This window comes from Halichoerus grypus, chromosome 1, assembly GCF_964656455.1.
Source record: "Halichoerus grypus chromosome 1, mHalGry1.hap1.1, whole genome shotgun sequence".
Classification (NCBI taxonomy): Eukaryota; Metazoa; Chordata; class Mammalia; order Carnivora; family Phocidae; genus Halichoerus; species Halichoerus grypus.
In genome coordinates this window covers 163,190,009-163,213,093 of record NC_135712.1, presented here as the reverse complement: position 1 = coordinate 163,213,093, position 23,085 = coordinate 163,190,009, and the positions used below count along the sequence as shown (strand labels likewise).

Here is a 23,085-nt window from a genome sequence, read left to right as displayed (position 1 = left end):
GCCACCCAGGCGCCCCATCTGTATGTAGGTATATCTTATTCAAACTGCATAAACCAGAGAAAATCTTGAAAGAAGCCAGAAGAAGAAAAAATCTTACAGAAAAGACAAAGAATTATAGCTGACTACTCCTCAGGAACATTCAAGAAGAGTGGAGTAAAATATTTAAAGCGTTGAAAGAAAACCCCCATTCACCTAGAATTCTATATCTGGCAAAATTATCCTTCAAAAGTCAAGGAGAAGTAAAAACTTTCTGAGATCAGTAAGCATACTTCAGAAATGCATCTCATCCACCTTTCGCTTATGAACAAATTGTGGTCCAGAGCTGTTAAGTGGGTGAACCAGGAAGGGGTAGTTTCCAAACTTGCCTTTCCCCCCCCCCCTTTTGCAAATCAGTTTTTATAGTAAATGTTAGAAATTGTGCACTTGGAACACTTCATTTTGAATCCGGAGAAGTTGAGAGAGAAAAACTGACTTATTTGGGTGCCTCGGTGGCTCAGTCGTTGAGCGTCTGCCTTCGGCCCAGGTCATGATCCCAGGGTCCTGGGATGGAGCCCCGCATCGGGCTCCCTGCTCAGTGGGGAGCCTGCCTCTCCCTCTCCCACTCCCCCTGCTTGTGTTCCCTCTCTCGCTGTGTCTCTCTGTCAAATAAGTAAATAAAAATCTTAAAAAAAAAGAAAAAGAAAAACTTACTTGAGGTTGAAGAGCAAGTTAGTAGCCCACTTGGCATCTGAACGCAGCTCTTCTTGATTTATTTCCAACTGTAATTCTGTTGTTTGACTGAGTTTGAGTCTATTTAAAAATATTTTCCCTTGCGGGGTGGGCGTGGGGAGAGGCTAATTTACAGAGTGTGAAAAGCAAAAGTTCTGGGTGGGTGTTCTAAAGCGAAGATGTACTAGCGGGATCCCCGCCCCAAACCCTAAGACAACGCTGGCCGGGACTACAAGTTCCAAGCTGCTCCCCGGCGCGCGCGCGCGCTGCCCGCCGGGAGGCGTCTCCTGTGCGTCTGCGCGGGAACTGGAAACCAGCGAGGAGGCGAAGCGGTGTGAGGTCTGTCGGGCCGGCAGCGTCGGCTGCTCTGGTTCTGTCCTCGCGGCTAAGCCCGCGGCCCGACCCCTCCGCCGCCATGCCCATGAAGGGCCGCTTCCCGATCCGCCGCACCCTCCAGTACCTGGGCCAGGGAGACGTAGTGTTCAAGGACTCAGTGAAGGTCATGACGGTGAACTACAACACGCACGGGGAGCTGGGCGAGGGCGCCAGGTCAGTCGGAGCCCTTTGAGGCCGCCCCCAGGCCGCGCGGACGTACCCTGCTCGCTGTAATGACGTGCTAGTAACGCTGAGACCTGGAGCTGCTCTGGGTGCTACTTAACCGAGGCTGGCCTCCTGAGCTGGGTGCCATTGGCCCCATCTTACAGACGAGGAGACCGAGGACAGCAGGGCCGCGCTCTGCCAGGGCAGTCGTGACTGAGGTCGGGGAGCGGAGGACAAGGGTCCCCCACCCCTTCCCCTACCTCCCCGGTGGAGGACTGGGCTAACCCGGGGAGGCCGGAGTCTCCTTAACTACCTGTGCCTGGCTGGCGAGCAGTGGGAAGCAGCGGCGCACGTTCTGCTCTGGATGGAGCCAAGCCCAGAGGCCACAGACCCTGTTTAGGTCCCAGCTCTAACAACTGCTGGCTTTGGGCGAGTTGCTCCTTATTGTCCCAAACTGGCATGATACCTATGTCCAGAGCCGCTGTGGGGATGTAGTGAAAGAAGTAACAGCTGCTAGCACTTACTGAGCCCTTCTGCGTGCGGCGTGCTTCTGAATGTTTGTCATGCATTGTCTCATTTGATGTTTATAGAAGCCCCATGGTTATCCCTATTCTAGGGATGAAGAAGCGCACAGAGATGTTAGTAACTTGCTTGCCCAGGGCACCACGCTGGCCAGTGAGTGGTGGTGAGCCGTAGCTGTGAACGTGCTTCTCCGCTGCAGGACTCGTCCCTCTCATAATTGATTATGTCAGCTGTGTAGCCCCAGGCTCCATACCCCCACCGCCGCCCCCCACCCCCACCCCCACCTTAAACTCCCTGGGGTGGTTTTTCAGCATGGAGCAGAGTGAGAGCTCCTTAAATGGAAGCTTAGAAAAGAAGTGTTTGAATTGAACCTTGAGGCAGCAGCGGTGCTTTGGGCTTTTCAGGTATTAAGTATAAATTTACTGATTGCCTACTGAATGCTTGGCCCCATGCTGTGAGCTGGGGATTCACCAGTGCCTAAGAAGTCTTGTCCTTCAGAAGCTTTGGGACTGGGTGTATGGGGTGGATCAAAATGGGCTGGGGAAGTGCTCCCAGTAGGGTATGGTCCCCCCTGGTGAGGGCCCTTTGCTGCACAGCTGTTCAGGATAGCCAGAAGCTACCTCCTAGCTGTTTGTTGTCCACAGGTGAAGCCAAAAACTTGTAGCTGCTTGCATGGGAACAGGTGGGCTGATGGCTTCTGGAAGACCTGGGTCTAGGGGTGAATGGGCACCCGGATACTCCTTCATAACTCACTGTGCATCCCATCCGTCCACGCTAGGAGTCAGCAGAGGTGGGGCAGTACCAGAAAGGAGGGAAGCAGTCTGGATGGGCCCACTCAGATTGGGAAAATGTGCCCTGTCACAAGGGGCCATTCACTGCTTGGCTACGGCTTAGCCATGTGGGCCCACGGAGAATTTCTGACTTGTCAAGAAGCCAGAAATTCAGATTTTTATATAAATCTCTGGTTTTTTAAATGATCAGTCTATCAGAATAGACCTGCAGGCCTTATACTTGCAGTTCAAGTATTTTAATACCCTGTAGGTAAATAAGAGCCAAACAGCCATTCTGTGCTTCATTGTTCTGAATGGTAAGAGCCTGTGTATGCCCTTGTGGATTTCGTGCCCTTGGGTTTGAGTCTACCGGACTTGCCCTTTCCAGCCCCACCGGCCTTTGCTTGTTCATATACCCTTAGCATTTCAGCTGTCCCTCCCTGGATCACCTCCATTCCAAGTACACCAGTATACTTCCCCAGGCCAGCCATAGTCTCGGGTGTCTGCTGGGTGTGTGGGGAGCTGCCTTAGTGTCTGAGGGCTAAGTCCCTGCTCACCTTTGCCAGATGTTCTTGCCTTTCAGGTGCAATAAAAAAAGTAACAGCTGCTAGCATTTTTTGAGTTCTGTGTCCATCCTGAGCCTCAGGATCTAGGTGAATTTGGTAATTTGATGGTGACAGAAGAGTGGTTGAGGTCCAGCCGCACACAGCCCTCTTCTTTCATTTACTGGTTGTGTGACCTAGGGCAGTTTACTTTTCTGACCTGTTTGCTTAGTTATAAAACCCCACCTTGCAGGGTCATTGTGAGGATTCAAGTATTAAAATGCCTAAGGTGTCTGGCACGTACAGCATGCTCAGCTAAAGGTTACCTACCATTATCAACTTTGTTCCCAGGTTTCACAAACCGTTTACATCTTCCTGTCGAGGGGCACCTGGGTGGCTCGTTTGGTTAAGTGTCTGACTCTTGATTTTGGCTCAGGTCATGAGATGGAGGCCTACGTTGGGCTTCATGCTCAGCAGGGAGTCTCCCCGAGATTCTCCCTCCCTCTACCCCTCCCCACTGTGTGCTTTCTCTCTCTCTCTCTCAAATAAATAAATAAATCTTTTAAAACCAAAAAAACAACACAAACAAATTCCTGTTGAGTTTTTGCCCTAGTAGTTCTAGGTGTGAGCAATTCCTGCATGGATATGCCCTGGTTTCTTTGTACGATGTTGAGATCCTCTGCTGTGGGGTGGTAATTGAGCAGAGACGTCATAAGCCCAGGAAGGTAAATTCAGCTTTGGAGCTTCGAGCCTTGTGTGCTGTCGTGATGGAAGGCATACAGTAGGACCTCACCTCCACTGCCTCCCCTAGAGGCAACAACTTCTACAACTCTAACCATTTCATTAGAGTTTCCCTTGCATAGTTAAATACCAAACTTGGAGAGCTGTTTCTTCCTTTTCTAGGTTTAGGCTTTATCTGTTGTCTTGCCACTATGGAAGATGAGAATTTAGCTCTTTCCTCACTATTGCCATTCCCCAACCCAACACATGCATATTACTCAGCTCTTCATCCTCCCAGGATAGTCATTTCAGAACTTTGTCTAGAACAATATTCAATGTTTAAATTAATACGACTGTGAACACCATATACAGTTGGACCAATTAGAGTACTATGATTATTTTTTCCTTTTTGTTTTTGCAAAGCTTTTTGTTTTCCCTGGAGTTAATAATTGTCCTTGCTTTTGCTTTGTTTTGCTTGCAGATTCTGCCCCGGTTATGGAAGTCTCCCCAAGTAAATGGTCACACAGTCGCCTTCTGTTGATTCTATCAATTCATCTTAAAAACGAATTACAAGCTCCACTATGGACTGGTTGTCCTGCATTGCCAGCATCTTGGCATAAACACTGAGGCACAGAGCAGTAACTTGTCCTGGCTCAGACAGCTGAGAAGTGGTAAAGCTGGGTGACTGTGTTACTGTCCCATGTATCACTCGCACCTGTCTGTCATCTGATGTGGGGCAGGGTGGCAGGAGGAAGCAGAGGGCACATTTAAATTAGGATCATTTGGAGAGCCTTTAATTAAGGGACTATTTACAGAGGTATGGGCAAGGATGGGGAAAAGAAACCATAAGGGACCGTGCAGGACCTCAGGTCTCGGCTTGCAGAAGTGACGGGGAGAGGGCTGCCTGACAGGAGCCTGGGACTCAGCCAGGAGATGAGTCAGGGAAAGAATACTTTGCCTCTGCCCTCTCCTTTCAGTCTTGCCAGCACTCATTGTTGGCCAAACCCAACATGAAGTCAGAGGTCAAGGAAGCCCACCTCATAGCCCATGTAGGTTAGCACTTTAGGGTGGAGAGGGATCCAGACATGTAGCTGTGTCCTAATTAGTCCTCTCTCGAAGGACATTTGTTGTTTCTGTTCCTTTGCTGTAACAAATAATGTCTTTGCATTCAGGTGTAAAAATGTCTAAAAGCAGTGAAATCACTGTCAAGATCTATGCTTTCTATATTTTGCTAGTTCCAAATTGACCTCCAAAGAGGTTATACCAATTCTTAAGGAAGTGTATCCTGATTTCTGTAACTTCTTTTTGTTGTTTTTTTTAATCTTTAGCAATCTAACAGGTGGAAAAGAATCCTATTTTAACTTATATGACTATTGGGAAGGTATTGAGAATCTCTTCATAAGATGATAGGCTCTTTGGGTTTCTGCCTGTTTGTGGCTTTTGTGGCTGAATTGTAAAACATTTTTTTTAAGATTTTTATTTATTTATTTATTTGAGAGAAAGAGAGTGTGTGCGTTTGGGTGAGTGCATGGGGGCAGAGGGGAAGGGAGAGAATCCCAAGCAGACTCTGTGCTGAGCGTGGAGCCCGATGTGGGGCTCGATCCCACGACCCTGAGATCATGATGTGAGCCGAAATCAAGAGTTGGACAGTTAACCAAATGAGCCACCCAGGCGCCCCTGGATTGTAAATCTTAATGATGTGTAAAACTTTACCAAAGGAATTAGCCTTTTTGTTTTATGTTTTACAAACATTTTTCTTCTGATTTGGCAAATGTTGATTTTGTTTCTGGTAAATTTTGCCATATAAAAGTTTTAAGGTGGTCCTATTTATCTGTGTTTTAAACCTAAGTTTAAAGGTATTCTCCATGTTTGCTTTCATTTATTTTAAAATTATGGTACAATTTACATGAAGTATACAGCTTGATGAGCTTCTGCTTAGGAATGAATACACCTGTCTAACCAGCACCCAAGATCTGGAACATTTCACAGTTTTATGTTTACATTTATTCTTCTGCTCAGTGAGTTTTAGGTTAGTGTGCAGTGTGAGGTAGGGGTACAGATGTCTTTTCCCTCAGATGACAAGCCACAAGTCCTGACACCCACTGTTCAGAGAATATACTAATAAATTCCTGACGGCTGCTTTTCTCAGCCTTTTTGTGGGGCAGGGTCCCCTGAGAATTGGATGAAAGTTCTGGACTATCTCCTTCAAAAAAAAAAACAGGTGCACAGCATTTCAAATTAACTCTGTTTCACAGGTTTAATTTCTTCCCTTTTGCAGGAAGTTTGTGTTTTTCAACATACCTCAGATCCAGTACAAAAATCCTTGGGTACAGATTATGATGTTTAAGAACATGACGCCATCCCCCTTCCTGCGGTTCTATTTGGGTGAGTGTGGCCTCTGCCAAGGCCGGGGGAGGGTCTTTCTTCCCATCCCTTCCTCCCACCATAGCGCTTGGGGGACCTGAGCTATGAGCTTTTGTAAACATCCCTTACTTCCATCACTGGCTTTGTTTTTTTTTAAAGATTTTATTTATTTATCTGACAGAGAGACACAGCAAGAGAGGGAACACAAGCAGGGGAGTGGGAGAGGGAGAAGCAGGCTTTCCGCTGAGCAGAGAGCCTGATGTGGGGCTTGATCCCAGGACCCTGAGATCATGACCTGAGCTGAAGGCAGACGCTTAACGACTGAGCCACCCAGGCGCCCCTCATCACTGGCTTTGGACCGTGGCACACAGTGGCCACTGAGGTCTGGACTCTTCCCCTGTTTCTCCAGCCCGATCTCCTGTTGCCCCCACATCTTTCTACGTGCCTCACAGCGTACAGCTGGTTTTTCCAAATTCCCTTGCCACACCTCGCTTTGCTGCCTTTGCTCATGCTGGTCCCTCTGCCGGAAATCCCGTGCTGCTTTGCTTATTGATTTATTTTTAAAATCTTTCTGAGATTCCACTTGGGCACCACTTCTTCCAGGAAGCCCTCCCTGCACCCTTATGTTGTCCCTTCCCGGTCTCCCCCAGCTGCCTGCTCAGTGCTGGCCATGTCCTCTTGAGCAGTGTGTGTATCTGTGTGTGTCCTTTCCGGGCCACACACTTCCACGATGCTGTCCTTTCCCACAAGGCACAGAATGAAAGTCTGTTCGGTTCTTTTGGGCTCAGTGCCTGGAAGTCAGACCAGATGTTTGGCTCCGCTCTCTACTCAGTCATTCCAACCCTGAGCGAGTCATGTTCCCCTTGCTTTGTTTCTCAGGTGAAGGTCCAATATCTGCCTTACGTGGTTGTAAGAACCACATGAAATGTAGTTTGGGAGATGCTTCAGGAAGCAGAATGATGCTGTTCTTAAATCCATTCGGCAGATACGTGTGGCGTGGCCGCTGGGCCCAGGCACAGTGCCTGGGGTGTCGGGGAGCTGTAGGGACAAAGGTCTCTGCCCTCGTAGGGATGATACCGTAGCAGGAGGAGACCGAAAGGACAAGAAGCTTAGCCAGACAGGATCCCAGGGCATAAGTGCTATGAAAGAAACCTAGAGCGAGGTCAGGTGGGTGGAGAGAATGGTGGTGCGGTAGCAGTTTTGTGGATGTATTTTGTGTGCATTTTAAACAGTTAATTTCATTGAGGTATAATTTACCCGTAATGAAACACACGGGTCTTCTGTGTATAAATTGATCAGTTCTGACAATTGTTACGTAGCTGTGTTCCCACTTTGCAAGGGATGATACGGAGCATCTCTGACTAGAAAGTCCCCAGGTGCGGCTTTCCAGGGGATTCCCCCTGAATTCCCCCTTCCACCAGGGGCGGCCGCCGCTCGGACTTCTCCGTAGATCAGTTTTGTTTTGGAACGTCCTGCGGGTGGTTGCACGGTGTGTGTTCTGCTGGGTCTGGCTTTTACACATCGTGTTTTTGAGACTCATCTGTTACGTATGTCCGTAGTTGATTCATTTTTAGTGCCAAGTGTCCCACTGTGGGAATATATCGGTTTATTCATCCGTTCCCGTTGATGACGTGGGGTTTTTTGTTAAGTGCCGAGGCAGAGTTAGAAGATTTATTGGTGATAAGGGGAGGGGGAGGCAGGGAAAGTCCTCGGATGGCAGAGCAGGTGGGACGTCTCTGGAGGGACGTCTCTGGAGGGACGTCTGGTGGGAGGCGCCTCGGATGGCGGTGCAGGCCTGAGCCGGTCTGGGCCACCCAGCAGGGACTCCCGAAATGGCCAGGTCCCAGACGGTGGCGCTGTGGGCCGGCTGCTCCCCCGGAGCCTCCGGGGCTGTCGAGGGCCGTTTCTAGTTTTGGCTCCTTGGAGCGGGCCGGCCTCCGCACCTTCCAAAGGTTGGAGCAAGTTGTCCCGTGGACCTGGGCATGCGCCTCAGGGTGGGGCTGCTGGGCCCTCGCATCGGTGTGTAATGTTCTTAGGTGCTGCTGCACCGCTCTCTCGACCCAGCGCCCGTCTCGCCGGCGGTCAGCAGGGCGTGGGAGCCCTGGCGGCTCCCCATCCTCACCCACTGTTACCGGCGTGTTCCCTGTGGCTGCGTAACAAGTTAGCGCAGACTTGGTGGCTTACAACACACATTTCTTCCATTTCTGTAGAAGCCAAAGTGGACAGAAATCAAGGGGTGTCAGCAGAGCCTTCCTTTCTGGAGGCTCGGGGGCAAATTCGTTCACGGGGCTTTTCCAGCTCCTAGAGGCCACCCCCATTCTTTGGCTTGTGGCCCCTTCCTCCATCTTCAAGGACAGCAACATGGCCTATCTGGCTGGTCTTCCATGGTCACGTGCCCCTTGGACCACTGCCCGGATAGGTTCTCTGATGTTAAGGGCTGTGTGAGTCATTTAGGCTGTGACCCGGGAGAATGGGCCCAACTTCAGGCCTTAACTTCACTCATATCTGCACAGCCCCTTTTGCCACTAAGGTGACCTCTTCACACATTCTGGGGGAGTAGGACAGGGACAGGTTTTGGGGTCATTCTCTTTACCACGTTAAATTTCTTTTTTTTTTTTTTAAAGATTTTATTTATTTATTTGAGAGAGAGAGAATGAGAGCGAGCGAGTACATGAGAGGGGGGAGGGTCAGAGGGAGAAGCAGACTCCCCGCCGAGCAGGGAACCCGATGCGGGACTCGATCCCAAGACTCCAGGATCATGACCTGAGCCGAAGGCAGTCGCCCAACCAACTGAGCCACCCAGGCGCCCCTAAATTTCTTTTTTTTAAAGAGCGCAAGCGGGGTCAGGGTGGGGGACAGACGGAGAGGGAGAGAGAATCTTAAGCAGGCTCTGTGCCCAGCATGGACCCTGACACAGGGCTCAGTCTTATGACCCCGAGATCATGACCTGAGCCGAAACCAAGAGTAGGACGCTTAACTGACTGAGCCACCCTGGTGCCCCATAAATATTTAAAATTTTAGTCTTTTAGGGTTCATCAAAGGTTTTTCTTTTTTTTAAGATTTTATTGATTTATTTGACAGAGACACAGTGAGAGAGGGAACACAAGCAGGGGGAGTGGGAGAGGGAGAAGCAGGCCTCCTGCTGAGCAGGGAGCCCGATGCAGAGCTCGATCCCAGGACCCCGGGATCATGACCTGAGCTGAAGGCAGATGCTTAACGACTGAGCCACCCAAGCACCCCTCATCAAAGTTTTAATTTGCGTTTTCCCCGTATCTTTTCATGTGCTTATTGGCCGTTCACAGATTTCTTTCATAAAGAGTCTATTTTGAATCTTTTGTCCATTAAAAAAAAAAAAACTAGGCTGTTCGTTTTCTCACTGAATTCTCTCTCTTCTAGATGAGGTTGTTTGGTTGGGTAGGTGCATTGTGACTTTTCTCTCAGCTTCGGCTTTCTTTTCGTGATGGGGTCTTTGGGAGAGCACAAGTTTCATCTGGAAGAACTCCGGCTTGTCAGTTGTTTTCTTTTATGGTTTGTGCTTTCTGTGTCTGTCCAGGAGTCTCCGTCTACCCCAGGGTGGCAAAGATTTTCTCCTCTGTGTCCTTTGGAAGTTTTATCATTGTAGGTTTCATATTCGGGTCTTTGCTAGAGGCTGAGTTCTTTGTGGATTAAGTGTGCTGGGGACTGAGGCTTGTTTTTGGTTTTAGGTTTGGAATACTCAGGTGTTTCAGCACCACGTGGTGAATGACCCATCCTTTCCCTAATTTAGTTTCCTTGGCATTTTTATCAAAACTCAGTCAACTCTGAATGGATAAGCAAAACTTGATATAGCTCCATTCAGTGGAATATTACTCAGCCATGAAGAGGCACAAAGTACCAACAAATGCTACAACCCAGGTGAACTTGAAAACATAAGCCAAGTGAGAGAAGGCAGACACAAGAAGCCCACAGATAATATCATTCCGTTTATTTAAATGTCTGGAATGGGCAAGTCCATAGGGACAGAAAGAAACTACAGAATTACACACTTTAAGATGGTTAAAATGGTAATTTTTGTTATGTGTATTTTACCACACAAAAATACCATTTGACTTTATATTCCTGACTTCATTTTCTCACTGATCTGTATGTCCTTAGGCTTATACCACACTATCTTGGTTTGTGGCTTTATAGTAAGTCTTTAGGATCAGGTAGTTTTAAGTCTAACTTTGTTCTTTTTTTTTTCCAAAATTACTTTGGCAGTTGTACGTTCTTTGCATTTATATATTAACTTTTTAAAAAAGATCTATTTATTTATTAGAGAGTGCATGCGAGCGGGTGGGAGGGGCAGAGGGAGAGAGAAAATCCCAAGAAGACTCTGCTCTGAGCACGGAGCCCAGTGCAGGGCTTGATCTCATGACCCTCAATCATGACCTGAGGTAAAATCAAGAATCTGGATGCTTAACTGACTGTGGCATCTAGGCATCCTGCCAAGTCTGCTTATCAGTTTCTAGATAAAAGCTTGCTGGGATTTTTTTTTATTTTTTATTTTTTTATTTTTAGTAGGCTCCATGCCCAGTGTGGGGTTTGAACTCATGACCCTGCAATCGAGGGTCACATGCTCTCCTGATTGAGCCAGCCAGGCTCCCCACTTGCTGGGATTTTGATTGGAGTTACATTATAGATCACTTTGAGGAGAAATAGGCATTTTAACAATGTTGAGTATGTTTTGTGACTACTGTGAAAAGTATTTAAAAAAACAATTCATTTTCCAGTTGTTTGGTTACTTTATAGAAGCCCAGTTGATTTTTGTGTGTGGGCCTCGTGTCTTGCCACCTTGCTTATTATTTCTAGTAGGTTTTTTCTAAATTCCTTAGGATTTTCAATATACACAATTATTCTATCTGCAAATACAGTTTTAACTTCCTTTCCAATCTTTTTCTTTCTTTCCTGTCTCTGTGTATTCACTGGCTAAAGTGGCGCTTCTACCAGCCATGTAGGAAAGTTCAGTTATTCTGCATTCTCCCTGGCACTTGCGTTACAATTTGAGCCACTCCAATATCGCCCTGTGGTTTTAATTTGCATTTTAATGACTAATGATGGATGAATAGTATCTTTTTATGTGCTAATTATTAACTGTTATTAATAATTTTTGTTAAATGCTTATTTTGTATTTTTAGTTGGATAGTCTTAAGGAGTTGTGAGAGTTCTTTATGTACTCGGGATAGAAATCCTTTATCAGGTGTATGCGTTATGAATATTTTCTCCCAGACTCTGGCTTTTAGTATCTTTTTTTTTTTTTTAAGTTTATTTTTAAGTCATCTCTACACCCAATGTGGGGCCCAAACTCACGACCCCGAGATCAAGAGTCGCACGTTCCACTGACTGAGCCAGCCACACGCCCAGCTTTTAGTATCTTTTGAAACACAAGTTTTGAACTTTGATGAATTTTAATTTATCAAATTACTTCCTTAATGGACCATGTTTTTGATGTCATACCTAAAAATCTTTGCCTAGAAGGCTATGAAGACTTCCTTTGTTCTCTTCTAGAAGTTTTTTTTTTTTTTAAGATTTTATTTATTTATTTGAGAGAGAGAGTACAAGCTGGGGAGAGAGACAGAGGGAGAGGAAGAAGCAGACTCCCCACTGAGCAGGGAGCCCAATGTGGGGCTTGATCCCAGGACCCTGGGATCATGACCTGAGCCGAAGGCAGACACTTAACCGACTGAGCCACCCAGGTGCCCCTCTTCTAGAAGTTTTATAGAGGCTTTAACTCATACATTTAGGTCTCTGATCCAATTTCAGGTTTTTTTTTCCTTTTTTTTTTTTAATGCTGTGAACTAAAGGTATAAATTCATTCATTACCTTGTTTAATTGTGTTGGCATCTTTGCTGACAGTTGGCCAAAAATATGAGTTTATTTCTGGACTCAGTTCTGTTCCACTGCTCTGTAGTATGTTCTTATGCTAATACCACACTGTCTTGGTTACTGTAGCTTATAGTAAATTTGAAATTGGAACATGAACATCCTCCCATTTTCTTGTTTTTCAAAATTATTTTGGCTACTTTGGGTCCTTTGCATGAATCTGAGACTCGACTTACCAGTTTCTACAAAAACACCTGCTAGGATTTTGATAGAGATTGCACTGAATCCATGGCCTAGTTTGGGGAGAATTGTCATCTTAAGGATATTGACGATTCTATCCATGACATGGAAATGGAAAATTGCTTTCCATTAAAATAGTATGCTTTATGGGGCGCCTGGGTGGCTCAGTCGGTGAAGCGTCTGCCTTCAGCTCAGGTTATGATCTCAGGGTCCTGGGATCGAGCCTTGTGTTGGGCTCCCTGCTCAGCGGGAGTCTGCTTCTCCCTCTCCCTCTGCCCCTCCCTGCTTGTGTGTGTGCTCTTTCTCTCAAATAAATAAATAAAAGTAAGTAAATAGTATGCTTTTGCACATACCTCAGTTTTGCTCATGTTTAAAGAAATACGGAAAAAAAGAAGGGTATCATTATGGGTTATGCAGACAAACATATTTATCTTATTGTTAAAATGCTTCACCACTAAAAGCAAACTGGTCACCGTGACTTGAGGTTGAGGAGCGTGCTGCCCAATCCTTAGCACTTTTTGTCCCCTTTGCTTCCCATTTCCAGATTCTGGGGAGCAGGTCCTCGTGGATGTGGAGACCAAGAGCAATAAGGAGATCATGGAGCACATCAGAAAAATCCTAGGGAAGAACAAGTGAGTTGCTGGGCCTGACCTGGAGGGAGCAAATGTCTCAGCACGGAAGGAGGGAGAAAAGGAGCGCCAGGAGGGCGCGCACCAGCTGGAGCTCACGGGCTGCAGCGGCCGTCCCATCGGGCTTTGTCGCTCCCCAGATCCCCAGCTGTGGGGCTGTAAGTCACTGAGCCTGCGTGAGCTCTCCCTCCCTCCGCTGTGAGGTGGGGTCGGAGACCGCCCTGCCTCCTCGGCTCCACGGGAAGCTGAGGTGCTGTGGAAACACTTGCCTGGGCGGTTGCAGCCACCTGTCCTTACGAATCTCTCCTTAGAGCTGGTGGGTGTCTAACCCCGGTATGTGTTGGGGATTCGTCCTTTCTCTTTACATGGATGGAAAGAGGAAGGGGAAGGAAGCCAAGAAAGTGCGTCCTGGAGGAAGCGCACAGAGGCCTCTGCAGGCCCCTCCCCCTGACCTTGTGCTGCCTCAGAGCTGGGGCTGCCCCTGGGCCGGAGGGAGGCTGACCGCTGCTGTGTGGGCCTGTGTGGGCCGGGTGACCTGGGAGGCCTGTGGGGGAGGGCCGGCAGACTTTGGGGTCGGGGTCGGGGAGCAGGTTGAGAGGCACGGGAGAGCCAGGTCTCCCTGGCCGCTGGTGGGGTGCACTTGGCCAAGAAGTCCCACGCTGCCTAGAGGCTCAGAGCGCTGTTCCCACACCTGTTGCTCTCTGTGCTCTTCGGCAGGGAAACCCTGGAGGAGGAGGAGGAGGAGAAAAAGCAGCTTTCTCACCCAGCCCACTTTGGGCCCCGAAAGTACTGCCTGCGGGAGTGTATCTGCGAGGTGGAAGGGCAGGTGCCCTGCCCGGGCCTGGTGCCCTTACCTAAGGAGCTGACAGGGAAGTACAAAGCAATGCTGAAGGCCAGCGCCCAGGACTGAGGCCCCAGGCCACACCCAGGGAAGTCCCTGGTTCTGTCCCTGGTGGGACTCTGAAAGATCTCTTTGCCGTGAGAGGGTCCCCTTTCGCACACCTGTGTGAAAGGACGTGGCAGGGTCGGGGGAGTATCTCCGCTCTATCAGGTCAATAAAATGCGTCCTGGTCCCCGGATGGTGATGTGTGTCTGGTGCGGCAGGCACGGGAGAAAGGCCCGCGTGGGGCTGGGGGAGGTCTCAGGCCACGGCCTGCTGACGTCCCTGTGTTGGTCCTGCCGCCCTTTCCTCGTCTCTCTCGGCTTCGATTCTTCCAGGCCCTGCTCTGGAGAGTTAGGAGCTGCTGGGGTTGGATCTGGTGGGATCTGGCTGGAGCTAGGTGGTTGGCACCGTGGAAGTCCCCCTCCGCTCAGGCTCTTCGGGCTTTTTCGGAACTCCCAGGGCAAGCCTTGGGTCAGCGCTCCCCTTTTAAACTGCTGAAGCCAACCCACTCTGCTCCTGGAGGCCTGGCTGCCGGCGGCGCAGGAGGCCCCGTGACGGGCACAGACCAGCCCCCCTCTGCTGTGCGCCCCCTGCCAGCCGCCTCCCCGGCCCCAGGTTTGCAGACCAGGAGGGGGCACAGGCGGAGGGGCGGGCTGGCTGAGACTTCAGGGCCCTGCTCTGAGGGCTGGCATTGGAGGCCGCCCTCTTGCTCATTCAGGCCTTACTTCGTAAGGTTTGGAAGAGGGGGTGAGGGCTTACGGAGGGTCCGCCTAGTTCTTTCCTCACAGGCCATGGATACTGCGGTCACTTGCCGGTTTCAGCCCTCAAGCAACACCAGAGCCCTCAAGGGTTGGCTGCCTTACGGTTTAGCCGGTCACAAGTGAGGGACCAGCTGGCCCGGGGAGCCGTGGAGGCGGACATGGAGACTCTGCCCTGCGGGAAGCAGCCGCCCAGTGGGGCTGAAAGGAGCAGGGGGAGGTCAGGAGGTAGACTGCCATGGGGAAGGATGTGGAACCAGAAGGTTTGATATAAATGCTGGGGGTCAGCCCATTACATTGGGAGGGGTTTGGCTTCTTTTACATTTGATGCTCAGGTTGTGGTTTTCTGTGAGTTTGCACCTGACTGGTGTTCAGGGTTCATGGCTGGTGGGTGCATGCGTGCGTGAGTGCGGGGGACGGCTGCAGGCTCACCAGGGTTGTGTGTCTAATCGCAGGTCCGCACCACAGGGCACCCTGCCCCCCTTTACCATTTTGGAGGGTGAGCAGAGAAATCTGTCCTCCATTCTAATCCTTCTGTCTGGTTTCTAATAACCGCTCCCAGGTGACCGCAGCCGTGGTTTTCCCGCCAGCCGCTGGGGCTTTTCAGAAAGAGTCTGTTCCCTTTGGTCTGTGTGCACAGCAAGTGCGCCAGCGTTCGGGAAGTACCCCTTCCATCCATAGCCCAATGGGGGGCCCCAGAAAGGTTGCTGACCTGGAAACAGGATAGCGAGCCCTCTTTGGAGAGAAGCATCTAGTGCCTGATGGGGCAGTGCCGCCCCTCTCTTTACAGAGACTTGAAATAAGCACCACTAGGGGGCACGGTTATCTCTTTAAACCTTTGTCTTCTATTTCCGCCGCGGTTTAGTAATGATCAAAGATGGGTTTAAAATTTACGGAAACGGGAGGAAAAAATCGCTATGAGGAGTTGATATGTTTTTTTCTTTGCACAAACGATGTTCACATGGTTTTAGACCTTGTTCTCCTGAAGTGACTGATTTCATTTTGAGTACGACCTGGCAGGGCCATTTAAAGCTGTCTGGTTGCCGGGGGGTTCTGCCAGGAATCTGACTTTGCACCTCACAATCCTCACCAGTAAAATGAGAAGTCCCGTGACATACCGAGCACGTGCTTTCCAACTTCTACAACTGGAAGAACACGCCTTTATTCTGGATAGTCGTTACCCTTACAGGAGGCACGTGCTGGTTTGCAGCCTGGCTCGGGCGCATCTGTGCTGACAGCCTGTGTGGTCCGGCAGCCCACGGGTGCTCTGCTCCGGAACCAGCTGCCTGGCTTTTTGACCTCCACACCGAGGAACGGCCCCACTAGAAAAGGCCATACCTTTCCCACTAAAGGTGTTTACAAGGCCAGTGGGCCAGCACGTGGACTCTGGCTGAGACGAAGGGGAGGTGAGAGCTGTAGGGCTCTGACCACAGGCTGCTTCCTCACCACCTGCTTGGGGTGAGACAGCACGGCGCCCCTGGGGATCAGGCATTACTGCTATTACTAGTAGAAGAAATGAGAAGATGCACATTTAGTCTTTAATTCACTTTTTTAATAGTATAAACCTCATTTAGGTAGTAGTATTAAGCCACAACGATAATGCCACATTGAAACAGCATTTAATAAAATGCATAAAGCTAATTCATGCACTGCAATACTCTATATACAAACACAACAATGCAAATTCTTCTTCAAGACTGAAGACATTGATTAGATATAAAACTCAGTTTAAAAAGAACATGCTATTTTTTAAATGCCATCACATAAACAAAGCTGATTTCAAGCTACAGCTTTCAACAGGTTTTAAACCTGGAATTAAAATGTAACGGCATAACAGTATTTTCTATATTGTGAAGGGCAGAAGTTACAGAAACGGTCCCAAGAAATTAACACCCGAATTTTCCTTTAACAGATGTCTTTTAAAAGGGCTGGTAATGCAGCTACATTTTAACAGGTCCAAACTACAGGTAAAAACTATGGTTTGTACTATGAAAAATGTGCAGCTTTTCAGTTATAAAACTAGTTGAACACTGGTTTACAAGAGAATGGGGAGAACGGAGACTGTAGAAAAATATTCCAGCACTTGAGTTGTATGTGGCGGCAGCATCTGAGTCCATGGATGCTCTGGTCGTTAATGGTAATTGAGTATATGATCCTAAAGACAAGCCATTTGTAACATAAAAGTCTACTATTTCCAAATGTTATCCAAATATTAAGCTATCACAGTATGTCAGCTGATAAATGTTGCCAAACTTTTTTTCCCCAATATTTATAGCATTTTTTTCTATGCTGTATGTAGAAATATTGAGACACCGGATTATTGGTTTCTGAACTGAAAGTCTAGCTGGGCCTTAAAAATATCTCAGGCATTCCCCACCCCTAAGATACTCTTTTTAAGTTCAAAGTTTAATTATTCTTAGATTGCTGTTAAAATACCCTCCCCAAATGAAAATTTTTATTTTGAAGATTCATTTAGAGACTGTCAAGCTGCTTCTTGTATTTTAACTGGAAAGCCACCTTCAATAGTGTGATTGTCACAACAGGCAAGGACAGGGGCAAGGGTCAAATAAGCACTGTTGGATGAGGCCAGTGAAGTAGCAGAGCTTTTTTTTTTTTTACATCCAATAGAGGGGAAGCTGAAGGCTAAATGACCCACCGTCTCACAAAAGGCACTGAGTACTATGGTCTCAATGAAGTGTTTTCAAACATTTCAGTAGCTTATTTAAAAAAAAAACAAAAAACCCAAAAAACCCAAAAAACACCACCAACAAAAAACCAGAAAACCTGTGGATTATGTGAGTTTTTGCAGCTCTCCAGGGACTCCCTTCAGCGGGCCAGCTTGCAGCCCTCGGCCAGGCAGGCCCCGCTTCCCAGGTCTGTAAGCAGCTCTGCTGGGCTTGGGCCCTGGCTCCCGAGTGCCATGTCTCAGTTTAAAGCCCAATTAAGGGGGAAAATTAATCAGAACAGACCTGGACAAGAAAAATTTGGCATCTGTAGCTTTAAGGGCACAAATAGCCATATTAAAATACCATTTTTATCTAAAAATTTTAAAACAATTTATAGAAAGGATTTAGGTCAGTGGATTTTATTCACATGCTACAGTTAGAGAATTTAAAATTTGTAACTTCTATGCCATAAGTTATCTTATTCATGCTTATTTTAAAAGACTACTTGGTAGGTTTTTTTCAACTGGCATTAGAGATGGGAATCTGTTGAGCCACAGGGCAGTGCCCGCTGTTTGCTAAGTCCAGAGCAAGCAGAGACCTGGGAGGCAGGCCCCAGCACGTGGACCGTTCCGAATCTCTGACCGTGAGGCCGATCTCTGGACCACATGACAGAGCAAGTCTGGGAAGGCCGACAGCTGCAACTGCCAAGTTCCTTCCAGTCAGGCTATAAACAGGCATGCGGCACCCAGGTGAAAGATCCCCACCTAGTTTTCAACTTTCTAGCTTTCTGGCCGCTGTCTGACCCAGAGAATATACAATATACAGCAGTGTCCTCCTATCAGGACCTTTTCTGTCTGGAACTTTCCTTGGCATAGGGTGGAGATTCTGCCTTCATGGCCTTTCCCAGCCAGGCTCACCCAAAGGAAAATGGAGTTAAAATATCAGCAAATCCATCCTGCTGAGGGACCTTGGAACATCCACATCAATTTACTTTAGCAACTCTATCATAGACTCTCTTTAAAACATAAGGGAACTTTGGATACATGGCTACATGTCTGTATACATAATATATACATCTATGTACACATACACACACTATATACACTGTACATATATAGAAGATATAAACACATGTACATTCATTCAGTCATACAAGCCTATAAATCTGTACACGCACAATGCCGCTGAAGGGACCCCAGGGCTGGACACGCGCAAGTGTGCACCGACAGGAGGCACACGTGAGGATGTCCAGAACCCTGTGTACAAAAGACCCAAACCCAGTCTATCTCGATTAGGGCTTGGCTTTACAAATTTACATCAAAGTTAAGACATTTCAAAGAGCCGTACAATCTAGAAACTGGAAGTGGGACAAAGGAAGCATATGGGCATCTGCCCGGCCTGCTCCACTATCCCCCCATTCATTCATAGCCGGGATGAAAGTGAACGTCAGAAGATGACTTTTCATGGCCTAGACTTAGAGAAGAGTTGAAATGTCATCTACAGCCCCACTGCACATGAGGCCCTTTCCACCGGCAAGTGGGCTACAAGCTTCTGGACTCTGATCTGATCAGGTCCTGAAACTTGGCTCCATAGCCAAGGGCTGCGTGTCAGGCAGAGGGCAGGCTGGGGGCAAGACTGCTCTACTAGAAATTCCCCCAAAGGATTAGGATGTGGTTTTTGTCCAGAATAAAAGCACTAGATCTAGCCCTTCCGATTCTTAGCTCCCTGCTGTGATTATCCCCAACACAAGCAAAAGCACTGAGTAAGCCTGTACTATGGCCACAACCATGTCCTCTAGTGAGTGTGTGGCCACCGCATCAGGGAGCCCAAGAGAAGGCGCATCCGTCGCTCTCACCGTGGCTGGTGGCAACTGCCTCAGAACACAGTCCACATTTAATACTGACAAGCTAGACAGCAGTCCCTCTTGAGGGCATTTACATAACATCTTACAACAAGTGATTACACCTGACATTAAATATAAAAACCCAAACAACAAAGAACCCCAACCACAGCCTCATGGCAGAAGTTAGATAATAAATAATGGTAACCTCCCAACAGACACACATATAAATCTCAAATTAGAAGGGTGGAATAACCTGGAAAGTATCATTTGCTTGTGTAATTTGGACTTTTTCTAAGTCTCTTCCTGTCCTTTATGATTCTGTGTAATGACCTCCACATTTCAACACCTCACTGTCTAGCATTCTCTGCGACACCACTGCCATCAAGCAGCACGAGGCGTACTGCCACCTCCTCCCGCAGCGGACCTCTCCTCGCCAGGGAGGAAGAGCCAGGACAGCAGAGGGACATGTGGGCAGGCTGTGTGGTAAAGAACCTGCTCCTGGCTTATTTCAGTCAGAGACCCGATGGGTAGAGGGCTGGCCTGCCTTAACTAAATCTAGACTTCCACAGACTACTAACAAGAGGTAAAAGACTTGTGAAAGCCGAACCTCAGTATTTGCTTGGGATCCCTTTAAGTTCTTGACTTTGGGCTTCTCTTAGCTGATCTGACAAGACGGGACGGACCTGCTGTCAAAGTGTGAAATGATTTGGGGCAGCAAGAAATCAGCTTGTGTGAACATATCTTTAGGGAAGTCTACTTCAAAATAAGGCCAAGAGGATCTGGGAAACTAATGATGTTCAAGGCCCAAAATGGTCCACTGCAATCAGCCACCATCAGTGAAGGGACCCAAGGACCAGGACCAGGTCAGAATCAACAACCCTCCAAGCCAAATTGATTTTTCTCCAGGGCTGGCCTGCCAGGGTGCGGCACTCACTCACCCAAATGTTCGGTTTTTCTGCTGGTTATCACTTCTACCCCAAAACCCTTCAGCAGTGGCGTCGTTGGGACCTCAGTCGAGGTCTTGGCTAAGCCGTCCCAGTATCTGAAGGCCACCTGAGTCTACAAGCCGAATGGACACAAGACTCCCAGGGCCACCCCCAGGAAGAAGGGGTGGGCCTTTTCCCCAACACCGAGAATGAGATCTGGGAGATGTGACATAGCATGTAATCCCAGAGAACAGCTATGTGATCAACAGACATGCTTACATTAAAAAACCAAAAGAACAGAAAAGAGGCAACTTGCTGTGTAAGATGCATAAACACGGTTGCAGATACCCTCTGCTAAAGTCCTTCATGAGCAGAAATGAAACAGACCTGCCCTAACTTCACTGTCTTGGCTAGTTTTTTTTTTTTTTTCCTTAATTTTGAAATTTAAATCACTTCCAAGTTAGAAAACCAAAAATTTAAGCAGGCAAAATTAAATTCTTTCCATCATTTTATAACGGGCTCCCCTATTGTCTCCAAAATTTGCTTCCAAGACATGAACTATAAGTAATATAATTAAATCCAAATAGGAATTCAGAAGTTGGAGATACTGTCCCCACACTTAATTCCGACTAACGACTTTCACAAAGTGCTGCTAATGCTTCAAGAGCATTCTGTTCTGTTGTAAGGCAGCGGCCGGCAGGCTGGGTACCCACACAGCACCCGAGACCCCACCTCGACGAGGGCCTGAGCCAGGCTGGGGAGTGCCTGTGAGGCAGGGGAAGCGCATGGGATCTTTCTGGATATCATCTGATCAAAAGACATGGGAGACACAGATTTAACTTTAGCTATTTTCTTAATCTGGGCTATACAGAAAGGAAATGAAGAGTACCTGACTGGGTCTTGGACACGGCACTTTTCCCAAGCAGGAAATGCCCGCTGCTTGCATCCATGAGAATTTATGGGTGCTCTTCTCTAGATAGAACTTCCTTATAACTGCATTCTGTTCTTGTAAACGATGGTCGCTATAACTTAAGAGAAAGAAGATAACTTTGGGAGTTAAGGTTTTTTTCGTTTTGTTTTTTTGTTTTTTTTTTTTTTAAGAGCAGGTAGCTTGCTTCTGCATCCATCACCTAAAATGCTCCAGGGTTCTTTGCTGGCACACACCTGGGGGAATCAAAGTGCATGGTGTACCAGTACCATTCAAAAAATCGCCAACAGAAATGCTGAGTCTGGAGACACTTCGGAAAACCCTGATATTTAAGGTCAACAGAGAAACCTTCCATTCAGCCGCACCACCACCACCACCCTGGCCAGGCAGCAAAATCCTGCACCTCCCCCCACCCCCTGGCCCCGAATCCCCTTCACAGTTCTGAGTGAACTGCAGGAATACAGCCCTTCTTGAGGGGACGTTTGGAATGGAAACCCCATGAGAAGGGAACCTTTGTACTCCTCCGTCTGAACGAGCCAGCGCCCCAGACTGCATTCAGGAATTACTGTCGGGTTCAAAATGCCCACCTTGCACTTTTTGGTCAGAAGGCTCTGCCTGCCGTGAGTGGTGGAGGTGATGTGGGGATGTTTTCAGTTGCTGCAGGAATTGGCAGTTAATGTCTTGACTGGTTGTAATCAATTCTGAGAACCAGTCATCAGAAGAGAGCCCCAGGTTTGGAGGAGCCTGCAGATGCCAGTCACAGACCAGAAGCAGAGGTCAGGGAAGCTGACAAGCATCATCACCTCACAGCTGAGGAAGCTTCCGGTTTGGGTCACCCCCGACTGTGCCTCCACACTCCCACTTACTGCATCATACAGATGAGCCACATTTTCATTCGTTCATAGGAATTTAGTTCAACACCACCAGTGTATGCATACAATTAGGAATGATGCCATCTTTTCTTAAACATAAATGATTGTCTCCTGTACCCTAGTGCGTTTTCACAGAAATTACTAGCGTTTCGGCAAAAGACATACACAGTTTTCCATTTGTCCTGCCCGAGGGCAAGATGTTGCTAACATTACGCATTGATAAGAAGTGCTTAGAAAGTGCTAATATTATTACCCTGGTAATTAGTAGCTATTAATTCCAAGGACATTTTTAATATATATACACACATACTGTTCTCTTAGGTTCTTTTTGTTTTGTTTAATACTAGTCTCTGACATTATAAAACTCTGTTTTTTGCCCTTTGAGGATTTCTAAATACAAATTGGGTTAAAAGATTGTTCCAAAATCTGCTTCATCAAAAGGCATTATAACATTTCTTATGGCAGGAAAGGATCCTACTAGTCTTTTAGTTGCTATTGTCTGGGATTAACAGATAAGAAGAAACCAGGTAGGAAATGGCTAACATACTGGAAATATTTGCACATACCAAAATACCACTACTTTATTTTCTCTGTATCCGAGTGGTCCTGGGAGGATCCTTTTGCTTCTCTGCAGGTGTGCGGTGCGGTGCGCACTATAAGCTGGCTCCGGTGATCTGGCCGTTGTACTCTGCTGTCTCCATCTTGAGGATGTAGGGGATTATGCTGTCTATCGACACATTGCCAATGAGACCAGTGAAAAAAAGTTCTTCTGTTATGTTGGAGCTCATCAGCCTGAGTGCCGGCAGGCGAACAAGAATCCGGGCCAATCTGTGAAAGGGAGGGTCCTTAGTTAGAGAAAGGGGATTCACTGCCCTTCAGACTTCTCCCTGGACAGACTCCTGGGACCCTGTCTGCACTGCTTGGAATTAAACCAAACAAACAGACCTATGATCTACCCCCTGTATTTCAAATTTCAACAGTTCCTCTTGTAGGGATTTATCATGAAGAAAAAAAAAAGAAATCAAAACTAAGTACAAAGACGTCTGTACAAATGTTTCCTTCATTTTTAACAATTGTCCCCACCCCCACCAAAAAAGAAAAATTTGGAAATCAATAAAGGATAAGTTAAAAAAAGGTATGGTGTGTCTCCATATAAAAGATCACGATATATTCACTAAAAAATATAAAAAAGATCTATGTCACTGGTAAGGAAAGCAGTCCATGACGTATAGCTGAATAAAAGCAGACTGGGAAGCAGCAAGTACAGTGCAGTCTCACTGGTGTAGATTTATTTGTGTGACGTGCATACAAAAGTATTTGGAAGGATGTTCAC

At 47.5% G+C, this 23,085-nt stretch overlaps 2 protein-coding genes across 5 annotated transcripts in view; one reads left to right on the top strand and one right to left on the bottom strand.

The window, feature by feature from the left end:
• The first annotated feature begins 988 nt into the window (after positions 1 to 988).
• Positions 989 to 20,380, top strand: MRPS25 (mitochondrial ribosomal protein S25). 2 transcript variants are annotated; one of them, XM_078074759.1, is made up of 4 exons: positions 989 to 1,257; positions 6,081 to 6,187; positions 12,792 to 12,879; positions 19,385 to 20,380. In XM_078074759.1, exons 1-4 carry the CDS (start codon positions 1,124 to 1,126, stop codon positions 19,611 to 19,613), a joined length of 558 nt encoding a protein of 185 aa, XP_077930885.1. In that variant the 5' UTR covers positions 989 to 1,123; the 3' UTR covers positions 19,614 to 20,380. The 2 variants fall into 2 exon arrangements, with proteins under 2 accessions (XP_077930885.1, XP_035929534.1); XM_036073641.2 differs by lacking the exon at positions 19,385 to 20,380 and adding an exon at positions 13,594 to 13,955.
• Positions 16,048 to 23,085, bottom strand: part of NR2C2 (nuclear receptor subfamily 2 group C member 2) — a 98,471-nt gene continuing 91,433 nt past the window's right edge. For 2 of the 3 annotated variants that reach the window (XM_036073637.2, XM_036073639.2), the window contains one exon: positions 16,048 to 22,580. In XM_036073637.2, coding sequence (XP_035929530.1) covers positions 22,406 to 22,580 — 175 coding nt within the window. In that variant the 3' untranslated portion in view covers positions 16,048 to 22,405. The remainder of the gene's footprint in view (positions 22,581 to 23,085) is intronic. The other variant, XR_004911275.2, reaches the window with a different exon arrangement.